The sequence below is a fragment of the Leucoraja erinacea genome, chromosome 7, assembly GCF_028641065.1.
Source record: "Leucoraja erinacea ecotype New England chromosome 7, Leri_hhj_1, whole genome shotgun sequence".
In the NCBI taxonomy this organism is placed as follows: Eukaryota; Metazoa; Chordata; class Chondrichthyes; order Rajiformes; family Rajidae; genus Leucoraja; species Leucoraja erinaceus.
Window position 1 is genome coordinate 60995151 of NC_073383.1, and position 16202 is coordinate 61011352.

At 40.1% G+C, this 16202-nt stretch overlaps 1 protein-coding gene across 1 annotated transcript in view; it reads left to right on the plus strand.

Annotated features, from left to right (window-relative positions):
* Positions 1-16202, plus strand: part of kynu (kynureninase) — a 221569-nt gene that overhangs the window by 188201 nt on the left and 17166 nt on the right. The window contains exons 11-12 of the mRNA XM_055638665.1: positions 6178-6230; positions 8843-8928. Coding sequence (XP_055494640.1) covers positions 6178-6230; positions 8843-8928 — 139 coding nt within the window. The remainder of the gene's footprint in view (positions 1-6177; positions 6231-8842; positions 8929-16202) is intronic.

A 16202-nucleotide genomic window follows, 5' to 3' on the forward strand; every position in this document is an offset into this window, starting at 1 on the left:
GATCTGATTGGTATTCAATGAGGCGAGTGATGCATTGAGGGGTTAATTTTTCAAGCCAACAAAATCTACAATCTGTCAGCTATAACAAATCTCTCATGAGAATCCAATCTAGGTTCATTCTAAACCATTGCATCAATTGGCCATTTCAAGTTCCACAATGGGGTACAAATGATGAACTGTCAACAGGAGATGCACAGCATTTTACTCATTTTGCAACAGTTGGAACTGTTCATTGTATTGTCATGCTTTCCTGCACAAGCAATCACTTTCCACTAATCCCCTCTCAACTATTCCAGTAGCTTTCAATTGCTTTCAAGTAAAGATTGACCAAGGGAACTGGTAGTGTATAACAAATGATTTATCTAACCATTCTGCCTATCTCATATATTTTTATCTTTCATACACATCCTTGCCTTAGAGTTGGACGTGATAAAGTCTCAGAGGGGAACAATCAGCAAATACGCTACGTAAGCAAGTACCTGGATCAACTATAATTTGACTACCACCATAATAGATCACCAGGAGATACGATCTCACTGGCTCTCCACACTGCATTGGTTTACTTGGATAATAAAAACACATACGTCAGGATGTTGTTCATAGATTACACCTCAGTGTTCAACAAAATCATCCCTTTCAAACTCATTACCAAACTAAGAGAACTGGGTCTCTGCTTTTCCCTTTGCATCTGGATCCTCGACTTCCTGATCAACAGAGCACAATCTGTACGAGTTGGCAATAACACTTCCTCCTTGATAACCAAATACGTTGACGTTAGAAGAGGTAGGCAAAAGATCCACAAACCTTCATCATAGGGTTGGTATTGGAGAGAGTCGACAACTTCAAGTTCTTCGACGTGCAACGATCTATCCTGTACACAACACATTGATGCAATCATAAATAAAGCCCAACATTCTTTAGAAGATTGAGTAGGTTTGATATGTCGGTGAATATTCACTTGAACTTCTACAGATGTACGGTAGAGACCATATTGACTGGTTACATCACAGCCTTGTTCAGCAACTCGAACACCTAGGAATGAAGGAGATTAGAAATAGTGGTGAAAATTGTCCAGTCCATCACAGGTACTGACCTTCCTTTGATGGGATCTATAGGAGGCACTGTCTCAAATAACCATATATAACCATATAACAATTACAGCACGGAAATAGGCCATCTCAACCCTTCTAGTCCGTGCCGAACACATAATCTCCCCTAGTCCCATATACCTGCGCTCAGACCATAACTCTCCATTCCCTTCCCATCCATATAACTATCCAATTTATTTTTAAATGATAAAAACGAACCTGCCTCCACCACCTTCACTGGAAGCTCATTCCACACAGCTACCACTCTCTGAGTAAAGAAGTTCCCCCTCATGTTACCCCTAAACTTCAGTCCCTTAATTCTCAAGTCATGTCCCCTTGTTTGAATCTTCCCTACTCTCAGTGGGAAAAGCTTTTCCACGTGAACTCTGTCTGTCCCTCTCATCATTTAAAACACCTCTATCAAGTCCCCCCTTAACCTTCTGCACTCCAAAGAATAAAAATAGATAGCAAACATCATCAAAGACCCATACCACCCTGGCCATTTTCTTATTTTACTCCTGCCATCGGAAAAAGGTATAGGAATCTGAAAACTGTAACATCCAGGTTCAGGAATAGCTTCTTCCTAATAACCATCAGGCTATTGAACAGTATGAACTCTAACTAAACTCTGAACTTGGTTGCACTAGGAACTTTGATCTTTCTTTGGTTTTGCACTATATTGTTCTGTTTTTTATTTATTTAACTTTTTTTTTGTTCATTGTATTAATTGAATACACCGTTTATAACTATAAAACTCTGAATTGCAATCAACATTATACTTAAGTATATTGAGCAAATATGCATGATATTAGCAGATGAGGCTGGGATCTGTAGTATTACCAATATTTGCAATAACAGTGCTCTTTCATAATAAAAGTGATTTGCCTTAAACGAAGAGGAAGAAGAATTGGTGCTTACGTCAATGCAAGGTTACATCAAATACGGTTTAAATCAAATATCATATTAGCTTCTAACATTCAAATGCAATGTTTATCATCTTTGACAGCCTGGTACATTGTTTTTTTAATGACCTTCAAGGACCAGATAGCAACACAGATGTGGGCCATAGGTAAGCACGCTGCCTGAAAGGCTACAGCCAAGTGTAGCACTTCAATGTCCTTCACCCGCTAAGGCGGTAATCTTTCAAGCGACCAGGTAGACAGTGACACAATGATCTGTGAGCATGCAGAAGTTTTTGTCTCCAGTTGTGGATAATGTCAAATCGCAGGAGTCTGCTCCCTACTATCTTTTTTCTTTGTGGAATTAATTATTTGCATAATCTGAGCCGAACTCTGAGAACTCTACTTCAAGAGAAATGTTATGTGGATGCGGAATGGTGGCCAGAGGACATAATGAGGGCAGGGAGGTGGGATTGGACATTTGCTGCTTTTGCAGAAGTATAGCAAGTTCCTGTATAGTACATCTCTGTTCCTGCAATTTGCTCAGGCATGTAATTTATTTACTGATATGGTAGAGCTATCTGTGTATATGCAACATATCCATCATAACTGCTCACATGTTGCGTTCTCATCTGTGATTTTAGAGCTCTCACCTTCTCCTCTGCAGCTTCTCTCTCTTCCAGAGCACATTGTGTATTGCTGTTGTCTAATTGCTTTCATAAGTAAATCTTCTGAGGTTGGTGCCCTTCTCAAAATGCTTTTCAGCAGATTATTGCCAATTGTTTTCAACATCGGGGAACCGTGCACCAGGTTCAAGATGAAAACCATCCTTATGCTACTTAAAATTTAATTTTTGAGCAGATCCCATGGACATTTATGACATAATGCACAAAAGGTGGGTGAAGCTACTGCTAAGCATAGTTCATTCATATCAGTTTGAAATATTAACTGATACTTTTTCTGGCAACTTCTCGGTGTATATTGCAAAGGACTTTATAACAAATGATGGTCTTTCAAAATGTTCCCACAATTTTATAAAATACAGCAATCCAAATTTTGCAGAACCCAAGATTCCACAGATAACAATGAATGAATATCATAGAACAATATTATGAGACGGGTCAGGTGGCAGAGGTATGCATTAGGGAACAGTTCGGGACCAGTGATCACAATACCATTAGTATCAATATAATTATGGAGAGGGTCAGAACTGGACCTAGGGTTGAGATTTTTGATTGGAGAAAGGCTAACTTTGAGGAGATGCAAAAGGATTTTAAAGGAGTAAATTGGGACAGTTTTGTTTTATGGGAAAGATGTGGAAGAGAAATGGAGGACATTTAAAGGTGAAATTTTAAGAGTACAGAAATTTTATGTCCCTGTTCGGTTGAAAGGAAATAATAAAAATTGGAAAGAGCCATGGTTTTCAAGGGAAATTGGACACGTTTCGGAAAAAGAGAGATATCTACAATAATTATAGGCAGCATGGAGTAAATGAGGTGCTTGAGGAGTAGAAAGAATGTAAAAAGCATCTTAAGTTAGAAAAGCTAAAAGAAGATACGAGGTTGCTTTGGCAATAAGGTGAAATTAAATCCAAAGGGTTTCTACAGCTATATTAATAGCAAAAGGATAACGAGGGATAAAATTGGTCCATTAGAGAGTCAGAGTGGACAGCTATCTGCAGGGCCAAAAGAGATGGGGAGATATTGAACAATTTATTTTCTTCGGTATTCACCAAGGAGAAGGATATTGAATTATGTGAGGTAAGGGAAACAAGTAGAGTAGCTATGGAAACTATGAGATTCAAAGAAGAGGAAGTACTGACACTTTTGAGAAATATAAAAGTGGATAAGTCTCCAGGTCCGGACAGGATATTCCCTAGGACATTGAGGGAAGTTAGTGTAGAAATAACAGGGGCTATGACAGAAATATTTCAAATGTCATTAAAATGGGAATAGTGCCGGAAGATTGGTGTACTGCGCATGTTGTTCCATTGTTTAAAAAGGGGTCTAAGAGTAAACCTAGGAATTATAGACCTGTTAGTTTGACGTCAGTGGTGGGCAAATTAATGGAAAGGATACTTAGAGATAATATATATAAGCATCTGGATAGGGTCTGATTAGGAACAGTCAACATGGATTTGTGCCTGGAAGGTCATGTTTGACTAATCTTCTTGAATTTTCTGAAGAAATTGATGAGGGTAAAGCAGTGGATGTTGTATATATGGACTTCAGTAAGGCCTTTGACAAGGTTCCTCATGGAAGGTTGGTTAAGAAGGTTCAATTGTTGGGTATTAATGGTGGAGTAGCAAGATGGATTCAAAAGTGGCTGAATGGGAGATGCCAGAGAGTAATGGTGGATGGTTGTTTGTCAGGTTGGAGGCCAGTGACTAGTGGGGTGCCACAGGGATCTGTGTTGGGTCCACTGTTGTTTGTCATGTACATCAATGATCTGGATGATGGTGTGGTAAATTGGATTAGTAAGTATGCAGATGATACTAAGATAGGTGGGTTTGTGGATATTGAAGTAGATTTTCAAAGTCTACAGAGAGATTTATGCCAGTTGGAAGAGTGGGCTGAAAGATGGCAGATGGAGTTTAATGCTGATAAGTGTGAGGTGCTACATCTTGGCAGGACAAATCAAAATAGGATGTACATAGTAAATGGTAGGGAATTGAAGAATGCAGGTGAACAAAGGGATCTGGGAATAACTGTGCACAGTTCCCTGAAAGTGGAATCTCATGTAGATAGGGTGGTAAATAAAGCTTTTGGTATGCTGGCATTTATAAATCAGAGCATTGAGTATAGAAGTTGGGATGTAATGTTAAAATTGTACAAGGCATTGGTGAGGCCATTTCTGGAGAATGGTGTACAATTTTGGTTGCCTAATTATAGGAAGGATGTCAACAAAATAGAGATAGTACAGAGGAGATTTACTAGAATGTTGCCTGGGTTTCAGCAACTAAGTCACAGAGAAAGGTTGAACAAGTTAGGGCTTTATTCTTTGGAGCGCAGAAGGTTAAGGGGGGACTTGATAGAGGTCTTTAAAATGATGAGAGGTTGGACAGAGTTGACGTGGATAAGCTTTTCCCACTGAGAGTAGGGAAGATTCAAACAAGGGGACATGACGAGAATTAAGGGACAGAAGCTTAGGGGTAACATGAGGGGGAACTTCTTTACTCAGAGAGTGATGGCTGTGTGGAATGAGCTTCCAGTGAAGGTGGTGGAGGCATGTTTATTTTTATAATTTAAAAATAAATTGGATAGTTATATGGATGGGAAATGAATGGAGGGTTATGGTCTGAGCGCAGATAGATGGGACAAACGAAAAATAAGTGTTCGGCACGGGCTAGAACGATTGAGATGGCCTGTTTCCGTGCTGTAATTGTTATATGGTTATATAACATAGCACGGGACAGCGAAGGGGCAGGCAATTTGGCCCATTGTGTCCATGCCAAACATGATGCCAAGTTAAATTAATCTCCTCTACCTGTCGTGATCCATATCCCTCAATTCTCTGCATTTACTTCAATTACCTGATTTACAGTATTTTGAGATATTAGTTTAGCTCAATGGAAAGATGGTACAAACTCAAATTATTTTGTCTGGAGCATTGGAGGCTGAGTTGACACCTGATAGAAATATATGAAGTTATGGGAGGCAGATAGATATTTTATTTAATGGGGAGGAAATGTAAAAGACTAGATGGCATAGCTTTAAAGGAGGTGTGCAGGACAAGTTTTTGATATAGAGCTGGCATCTGGAATCTGCTGCCAAAGATGATTCGGGAGGCAAATACAATAGCAGTATTTAAGAGCACATTGGATAGTCAGATAGATATGCAGGGAATCACTTTCAGGCAGACGAGATTAGTTTATTCTGAATTTCCCTGAGGGGATCAATAAAGTATTTATTATTATAATTATTATTATTATGATTATGATTATGATTATGATTATTATTATTATTATTATTATTATTATTATTATTATTATTGTTATTATTATTATTATTATTATTATTATTATTATTATTATTATTATTATTATTATTATTATTATTTTATCATGGCATCATGTTCAGCATGGTTATCGTGGGGTGAAGAACCTGTTCCTGTGATGTATTGTTCTATGTTCTAATAGTCCCTACAACATGTACTAGGTTTTAACACATTATTTTTTGCTTCACTTTCAGATTACTTGGTTGGTGGAGCCATGATTTATCAACCAGATTTCAGATGGACAAGAGTAAGTATCATATTTGAACTTGATTTTCATTTGTATTTACGTAAATTGGAAATAATAGTGAAAGAGTATTGTGAATCACTGAAATTTTGGTTTTAGGTTTGGTCAGAATGCAGAAACCCAATTAATATAGCATCACATTCAGGGAAGTCATTTTTGAGAACCAGTCATTATTTTCCTTAAAAACTATTTTATTCACTATTAATTCCAATTGGATTTTAACTATGCAACATGGTTTTATTTTCACCAATTATGGCATGCATTGGCTTATCCTTATTTTTCAATAAATCATCTTAACTTTGCCTGAACAAAATGTGATTTTTCATGATTACTCCATTTGTTTAATTTTATGGTTGGTGGCAATTAGTTTTCGGCGATAACAATGCTACCACTGAATAAAATCTGAAAAAAATGTTTCTACTCCCTGAGAACTTTGATGAGAATCATGCACCTTTAATTACATGGAAATACTAACCACCATGAAGTTCCCTCTTCCCACACTTGGGAACAGGTTTTCTTGGTTTAGCACATTAAGTGATCAAAATGACTGCACATCCCAACAGATAATTTAGTATGCTGTTCTTCATCTTGTCCTTGAGGCAAATTTCCTGACATGATCAATATTCCATAAACATTTTTGTTAATATGTTCACTGTTCAGTAAACACTTCACAATGTGCATTGCATTTTTTGTTCGAGAGATTTCTTGAAAACTGTAAACAAGATTTCTCGCTAAAACATAGAAACATAGAAACATAGAAATTAGGTGCAGGAGTAGGCCATTCGGCCCTTCGAGCCTGCACCGCCATTCAATATGATCATGGCTGATCATCCAACTTAGTATCCTGTACATGCCTTCTCTCCATACCCTCTGATCCCCTTAGCCACAAGGGCCATATCTAACTCCCTCTTAAATATAGCCAATGAACTGGCCTCAACTACCCTCTGTGGCAGAGAGTTCCAGAGCTTCACCACTCTCTGTGTGAAAAAAGTTCTTCTCATCTCGGTTTTAAAGGAATTCCCCCTTATCCTTAAGCTGTGACCCCTTGTCCTGGACGTTGAATTTGAGAAGGGAAACACATCTATCAAATATTGTAATGCATACTAAATTCCCAATTGTTTGCTCATTTCACCTTTTCTTTTCAAAGGTAGGTACCGATGTGTAATCTCCAAACACTAATACTGCTGAAATATACATGACAAATCTGCAGATTATTCAAAAGAAAGGTATGGCAATTTGCCAGAAATCTGAAATAAAGATTGAATAAACTGGAAATACTCAGCAGGTCAGTCAGCATCCATGTAGAGTGAATGCTTCCCGGCAATGATCTTTCACCAATATTGAGGAAAGGTCTTTGACATGAACAGCATGAGACCATTGAGGATATCAGAGGATATGAAGTAAATAAAGTCTAAACATGGTTTGTCAAGACCCAATTGATCAGCAAAGCTGGCTAGAAGGTTGTATTACACATTCCTGATTTAATATCATGTTTTAATTTATTTTTTTAATGAAGAGGGCAATATTATTTTGTTCATTTTTCTAAAGGTAACCATGAATCATTTTAGACAATGTCTTACTGGTGGTTCTTTACTCATCTAAATTAGGCTGCAAGTTGTAACAAGCAACATTTGAGTTCAGATATAAAAAACCATGCACCAAAGTTTGGTGAGATAATTTGACTAAATACTCAGTTCTGACAAAAATTCAAACAATATGGTTTTTTTTAACCGAGCTCTAAATATAATCTCTGCCTTGGAAATTATGAAAGGGCTTCATTCATTAATGCTCGAATTTAGAGTTTTTTAGAGAATTTAGAGAATTTAGAGTTAAGGATAAGGGGGAAATCCTTTAAAACCGAGATGAGGAGAACTTTTTTCACACAGAGAGTGGTGAATCTCTGGAACTCTCTGCCACAGAGGGTAGTTGAGGCCAGTTCATTGGCTATATTTAAGAGTGAGTTAGATGTGGCCCTTGTGGCCAAGGGGATCAGAGGGTATGGAGAGAAGGCAGGTACGGGATACTGAGTTGGATGATCAGCCATGATCATATTAAATGGCGGTGCAGGCTCGAAGGGCCGAATGGCCTACTCCTGCATCTAATTTCTATGTTTCCATGTTTCTATGTCAATTAAATAACTCTGGTATAAAATGCTATGCTCAATATTACTGTCATGGGAACACTAAATTCTGATATAAGAATATCTGGTTTACTAATGTCCTTTATTCAATATGTGCTATTTGTAAACTAGACCCCAGGTAATGTATGTTCATATTCCAGTCATGAATAATGAAAGAAATACATCTTCAGAGATATGCAAGTCTTTTTTTCTGAGATCATACATTCATATCGTCCTTCAAGACAAAACTATTCCTTGGCACAATTTTCCTAATAAATTAATTAAGATGCCTTCCCTTTTTTCCTCAGTATTGTCGATAATATGTAAAGAAAACTGCGAAGGAGAAAAACGAACTGGTCAATAGACCACCAATAAATTAGATGAAAAATAAACCTTAGATGGCTAGTCTGAGGTATCTCCCATATTGCATGATCCGAAAGAGAATCATTGCATGAAACAGTCTAAAATCTACATATTTTTATCCTTTGCTTATTAGAACTGGATCTAACTCCAGGGGTGAATGGATTTCGAATATCTAATCCCCCCATTTTATTGATTCGCTCACTACAGGCTAGCTTAGAGGTAAGTGCATAGCTGTGATTGAAAATTTTATGTGCGATATTGGGAAGTGTGCTTGTACACCACTTACTGAAAGCTAACATCGATATGCAGCAGGCAGTTAAGAAGGAAATAAATGTTGACCTTTATGGCTAAAGAATTTGAATACAAGAATATTCCTATAATCATTCAGGGCCTTGGTGACACCACACCTGTATAACATTGGTTTCCTTAACTAGAATGGGATATACCTGTTACAGGAAGATTACAGTGAAGATTCATCATGCTGGTTGCTCAAATAGAAGGTTAATCATACAAGAAGAGATTGTGTAGGCTCAGCCACCATTCTGTAAGGTCTAGAAAGATTTAAAATGACCTTAATGAAAGAAGCAAAGCTCTTAAAAGACTTGACAGGTTAACAGAGAGAAGATATTTCTCAACCTGAGGTATCTATGAATCTTCTTCGTGTCCGTTGCAATCTCAGATGTCGTTCTGCCAGTATCTGGCGCAGGTCACAGCTGGTCAGGTCGGTCCAGCCAGGTCCTGGGGGCTGCACTAGGGGGCGTCGTTACACTCCAGTAGGTGGGACATTGTCTGTAATGCTCCACAGCTGCATGTGTCTTCTGCCTGGTAGTTCCATGCTTTCATAAGTGCTTTGCACCTCCCCTGCTCCACTCGTAATCTGTTGAGGGTCTTCCAGGTTGGCCATGGGAGGTCGTGCCCGCTGGCGAGGCATTCAGTCAGAGTGATTCCTCTCTCCATCCAGTCGTGGGCTCGTGTGTTGAGCTGGTTCCATTCATCTTTCCAGATGTTGGTCCTTGCTGTTTCTTTGGTTGTCTGGAGAGGTGGGACTGTCTGCAAGAAACTGGCTCTAGATTTCAGTCGGGGTGGAGGTGCTGTGTGTCTGTGCAGGGGGTGCCTGGTATCGATCTCCTGTGCTCTCCGCTCGTCTTGGGTGACGATGGATCACCTGATATGGGGGGGGGGGGGCAATACCAGCTAGGACGTAGAGGCAGAGTGTTGACCTTGGCTTTGGTGTTCTGAAGGTGGGTTTTGGAAGAGAGCGTCTTGTCGAGTGTGACTCCGAGGTACACGGGGTGGAAGTGGTTGGAGAGTTTGTGGCCATCCCATGAGACGCTCAGTTGTTTTCCTGCATCTCGATTTTTAAGATGGAAGCTGCATAGTTGGGTTTTTGGTGGGTTGGGTTTCAGGTGGTTGTTATTGTAGTAGGTTGTCATCTCTTGGATGGCACTTTCCAGGACAGACTCGATCTTCTAGAAGTTCTCCTGTTGGGTGGTGATGCAGAGGTCATCAGCATAGATGAAGCGGCGGCATTGTGGAGGAAGTGGTTGGTCGTTGGTGTAGAGTATCTATGAATGAAAACAGTATAAAAACTGTCTCAAAATATGGGGTAGTCCATTTAGGACTGAAATTAGAAGTGTATTCTCTATTCATCAGATATGATAGGTAGGTCGTAGTAGGTCGTGATGGTAGTCGTAGGTAATCGTAGCTAATCGTAGGTAGTTGTAGGTCGGTAACTGGCCCGAGAAAAAAAATGCAAACATGATGTAATTTTATCATGTGATCATTTTCCACTCGTAGCTAGTCGTAGTTGGTCTTAGGTGTGGAAGACTGAGGTCAAGGGGGGTCGTAGGAGGTCGTAAACAGTTGTAAGAGGTATTTTACTTTGGCGAATCAACACAACGACATTTTTTTCAACGGGTCTTCTAAACTCATGGATTAGGTCGTCCAAATGGGACAGGCCCTTTACTCCTACATTTTGTGTCATTAAACGTAAAAACTGGGCTCCGATGACAATGGTCTGCACCAGTGAGCTCTTTCTTCACCAGCTGCCATTACCGCCAGTTGATGAGGTTATTGCAGCTCACATTGTGGCTCCTGACAGTTAGTGCTTCCTTCAGGCCGCCACCACTATAGGACTTGCTTGATGACCATGGGGTTCCCTCCCCTTGCACCAGCTGCCAGCCATCGTTTTGTTTGCTCCACCGCTCCAACACTGCAACCTCCTCCTTCTCCCCCAAAGTCGCATAGATCACCCACCTTGGCAAGGAGTTGCTCACCACCGCTTCTCTCATTCTCGCTCACCTTCCCAGAGTTGTACCGACGATGGCCAAAACTGGAAGAGCGGCAAGCCTGGCTGACAATTTAATTTCGATGAAGTAGATGGGAAGCCCTTGCTATCCTCCCATTGCAATAACACATGTCCTTCAGTAAATGGGACTACCTATTGTTAATTATTTATGTAGGTGTGAGTTTTCATAACTCACCTATTGCTTAAGTCAGGGAGAGCCTGTAAAAGATGTGGGGATAGGCCAGGAAAATGGTGAGATAGGGGGTGATCAGGAAACTTGTGGCATGGTGGAGCAGGCACAAAAGGCCACATGGCCCACTCTTATGCTTATTTCTTCTGCTTACAAATGTTAATGATTACTTGTGGTTAAGAATAATTTAAACATTGTTAAATTTAACATTGTTTTTTTTTTTGTTTATGATTGCTCCCAGCCAGAGATATCCTGAAGGATCCCTATTTGGCACTAGCAGGTAGAGGAAGAGATATGACTTGGGGAATTCTAAACTGCATAGCATTGTCCAAACATTACAAGCAGGTTTTTCAGAAGTGTAACCAGGAAAAAAATGTTGAACACATCCCATAAACATATTGGAGCCTATTTTACAGCTCTCCTTTATCGGCAATTAAGGTATCTCACCAAATGTTTGGCATGGTTTTATGCTGAACTATCAGCTCATGACTTATGAGCAAGAGCTGATGCTTGTGGTAGGGACCACAATGGAGAGTCTAGCTGAGAGGACGGAGCCATCATAATATTGCTCAGTCAGGCAGTTACTGTCCTTCAGGGGCCTTCAATGCAGAAGAGTTTGACGTGAATTTCAATCCAGCCTTTTCTTTGGAGATAATTGTTCCTCGGACAAATGGACTGCACCTGTCAGTAATGGATGAATTAAAATGAAGCAGGTCCCTGTTAATCATGCAATTTAGGGTATGGAAAGTGGCTGATTTTTGACAGGCAATTTATCAAAATAGCTAGCTGAAATGCTATAACCAGGTTGTGGTATTGCTGCCGTCTTATGTAAACTGTTAATTCAATCTGCAGAGCTAATGTGAAAATTACATGTAGCTGAAAATGTTTGCTTTCAATTGAATTTAAAAAGAATCCTCCTTGTATCAAAAGGTCAGACTTCCAATGGTAATGTGAAATGAGTATCCATTTTACCCTTTCCTATCCAAACAGTGCAATACTACGTGCTCATTTCTTGTATACTCTCAGCCTCCAATTCTGCAGGTACAATGTGTATGCATACTTTGCTGCTAGATTGAGCCACCTTATTTGGAGGCCATGTCAAAAACATCCAAGGTTATAAATAATTTATAGCTGGATCTATCATCATGTTTCAAATGCTCCAATGTTAATCCTGTTTAAACACCATGGAGATAAATTGAGTTAAACTGTAAATCAATCATTAGGTATTGAAAGGAAAAACTGATGAGCCGAGTGACTTTCTTGAATTCCTACACTAGAGTGAGAATTAGAATGTGCTACTCTTTTTTCGATGATCTCAGTATAGTGTGTAACAGTTGAAGATAGTTTAGGATTATTCTGGATTTAAAGATGATCTGCTTGGGGAGCTGAATGTAGCCGAAGATATTTTCATACAGGTGGAATTCTCTTTTCCAGCAGTGATAGATGCAACTTATTTCTCAACTATTACAGTATGGCGGGAGAACTTGGTAATAAATATAGGCAACAGTGCATTTAGAAAGTATTCAGGCCCCTTCCCTTTTTCCCACATTTTCTTATGTTACAGCCTTATTCTAAAATGGATCAAATTCATTTTTTTAGTCATACATCTACACATAATACCCCATAATAAAAAAGTGAAAACAGGTGTTTACAAATTTTTGCAAACGATTAAAAAGAAATAAATGAAATATCACATTTACATAAATATTCAGACCTTTTATGGGCCTGTCCCACTTCGGCGATTTTCAGGCGACTGCCAGTGACTGTCAAGTTGACGGCAGTCACCTGAAAAACCGGCAACTGGAACGGTGACTGTCAGAGTGAAACACACAAACACATCGCTTCCTTCACCAGCCCATTATGCAGGTCGGGAACAAGGCAAGCGGGGGTGAGCGCTGTCTGAGTGAAATTCACACGGTGTAAAGCCAATGTGGTACAGACACACACCACGATCAACAGGAAGGTTGGCAAAGTAATTAAGAAGCCAGAAAGCACAGTTCATGGAAAGTCCTTTAAAAGGGGGGGGGGGGGGGGGGGGGGGGGGGGGGGGGGGGGGGGGGGGGCGGAGAGAGAGAGAGTGGGGAGAAGGGGGAGAAGGAGTGGAGTCAACTTTTAAGAAGCCAGAGATACACGGCTGTGAAGCTCGTCGGACATTAACATTACCAGTCAGTTATCCTTGGTTCTGTAAACAATTGCTTGCGTTCTTTTTTCGCAATGAGCCAATAAAATTCACGTTCAGCACTGGCTATAACCTACGAGAACCTACAAGAACCTTTGAGCTCCTGGCAACCCACTAGGACCACCTGGAGACCCACATACTGCTCGAGAATTCTCGCTACTCTCCATGGCGGCTTTATTCTAGTCCCCGCTAATTTTTCAACATGTTGAAAAATTCGCAGCAAGCATGAGGCTGCGACTAGTTCCCAAGATGCGGGTACTCCTCACGCCCATAAATGTGACTCTCCGGCAACCACCAGTAAACATGTGGCGACCATGTGGCAACTGCATTATCTCCTGCAGTCGCCTAAAAAGCCGCCTAAGTGGGACAGGCCCATTACTCAGTACTTTGTTGAGGCACCTTTGGCAGCGATTACAGCCTTACGTCTTCTTGGGTATGACGGTACAAGCTTGGCACGCCTGTATTTGGGTAACTTCTCCCATTCTTGTCTGCAGATCCTCTCAAGCTCTGTCAGGTGTGCTCTTCAGGACCTGTAATGCAGCAGAAATTGTTTTATACCCTTTTACAGATCTGTGTCTCGACCCAATCCTCTCGGAGGACTACGGATGATTCCTATGTCTTCATGGCTTGGTTTTTGCTCTGACATGCACTGTCAACTGTGAGACCATATATAGACAGGTGTGTGCCTTTCCAAATCATGTCCAATCAATTTAGTTTACCACTGGGTGGACTCCAATCAAGTTGTAGAAACATCTCAAGGATAATCAATGGAAACAGGATGAACCTAAGCTGAATTTTGAGTGTCATAGTGGTAATTGCTCATTTCTAAGCTTCCCCCCAGTCCAGTTTCAGTAAAAACACTGAATCAAGCACTTGAAACAACAAAATTTTATTTTACCAAAAGCGCGTCACAGATCAAACACTGTACCTATCCCACTGCGGGTTCCTCGCGTCTGCCTGTTCAAGCCCTCTAGGCATCGCTCAGACAGAGACACTACAGAAGTTCAAGCAGTCCCGAGCGCTCTTCCAGAAGATCGACGCTGAGCCTTGTGATCGCGGACTTTTATATGTCCCGGGACCTCGAGGGGCCGAACCACATGGAGAAGGTCTCTCAATAACCCAATTACAGATATCGATTAACCCCATACAGAACTGGACCTAGGGTTGAGATTTTTGATTGGAGAAAGGCTAACTTTGATGAGATGCGAGATGATTTAAAAGGAGTGAACTGGGACATTTTGTTTTATGGGAAAGATGTAGAAGAGAAATGGAGGACATTTAAAGGGGAAATTTTAAGAGTACAGAATCTTTATGTTCCTGTTCAGTTGAAAGGAAACAGTAAAAATTGGAAAGAGCCCTGGTTTTCAAGGGAAATTGGACATCTTGTTCGGAAAAAGAGGGAGATCTACAATAATTATAGGCAGCATGAAGTAAATGAGGTGCTTGAGGAGTATAAGGAATGTAAAAAGAATCTTAAGAATGAAATTAGAAAAGCTAAAAGAAGATATGAGGTTGCTTTGGCAAGTAAGGTGAAAGTAAATCCAAAGGGTTTCTACAGCTATAATAATAGCAAAAGGATAACGAGGGATAAAATTGGTCCATTGGAGAGACAGCGTGGACAGTTATCTGCAGAGCCAAAAGAGATGGGGGAGATATTGAACAATTTTTTTTCTTCGGTATTCACCAAGGAGAAGGATATTGAATTATGTGAGGTAAGGGAAACAAGTAGAGTAGCTATGGAAATTGTGAGATTCAAAGAAGAGGAAGTACTGACACTTTTGAAAAATATAAAAGTGGATAAGTCTCCAGGTCCTGACAGGATATTCCCAAGGACATTGAGGGAAGTTAACATTACACCCCAGCTTCTATACTCAATGCTCTGATTTATGAAGTTAGTAGAAATAGCCGGGGCTATGACAGAAATATTTCAAATGTCATTAGAAACGGGAATAGTCCCCGAGGATTGGCGTACTGCGCATGTTGTTCCATTGTTTAAAAAGGGTTCTAAGAGTAAACCTAGCAATTATAGACCTGTTAGTTTGACTTCAGTGGTGGGCAAATTAATGGAAAAGATACTTAGAGATAATATATATAAGCATCTAGATAAACAGGGTCTGATTGGGAACAGTCAACATGGATTTGTGCCTGGAAGGTCATGTTTGACTAATCTTCTTGAATTTTTTGAAGAGGTTACTAGGGAAATTGATGAGGGTAAAGCAGTGGATGTTGTCTATATGGACTTTAGTAAGGCCTTTGACAAGGTTCCTCATGGAAGGTTGGTTAAGAAGGTTCAACTGTTGGGTATAAATGCAGGAATAGCAAGATGGATTCAACAGTGGCTGAATGGGAGAAGCCAGAGGGTAATGGTGGATGGCTGTTTATCGGGTTGGAGGCAGGTGACTAGTGGGGTGCCACAGGGATCTGTGTTGGGTCCTTTGTTGTTTGTCATGTACATCAATGATCTGGATGAAAATGTGGCAAATTGAATTAGTAAGTATGCAGATGATACCAAGATAGGGGGTGTTGTGGATAAAGAAGAGGATTTCCAAAGTCTACAGAGTGATTTAGGCCATTTGGAAAAATGGGCTGAAAGATGGCAGATGGAGTTTAATGCTGATAAATGTGAGGTGCTACACCTTGGCAGGACAAATCAAAATAGGACGTATATGGTAAATGGTAGGGAATTGAAGAATACAGTTGAACAGAGGGATCTGGGTATAACCGTGCATAGTTCCTTGAAGGTGGAATCTCATATAGATAGGGTGGTAAAGAAAGCTTTTGGTATGCTAGCCTTTATAAATCAGAGCATTGAGTATAGAAGCTGGGATGTAATGTTA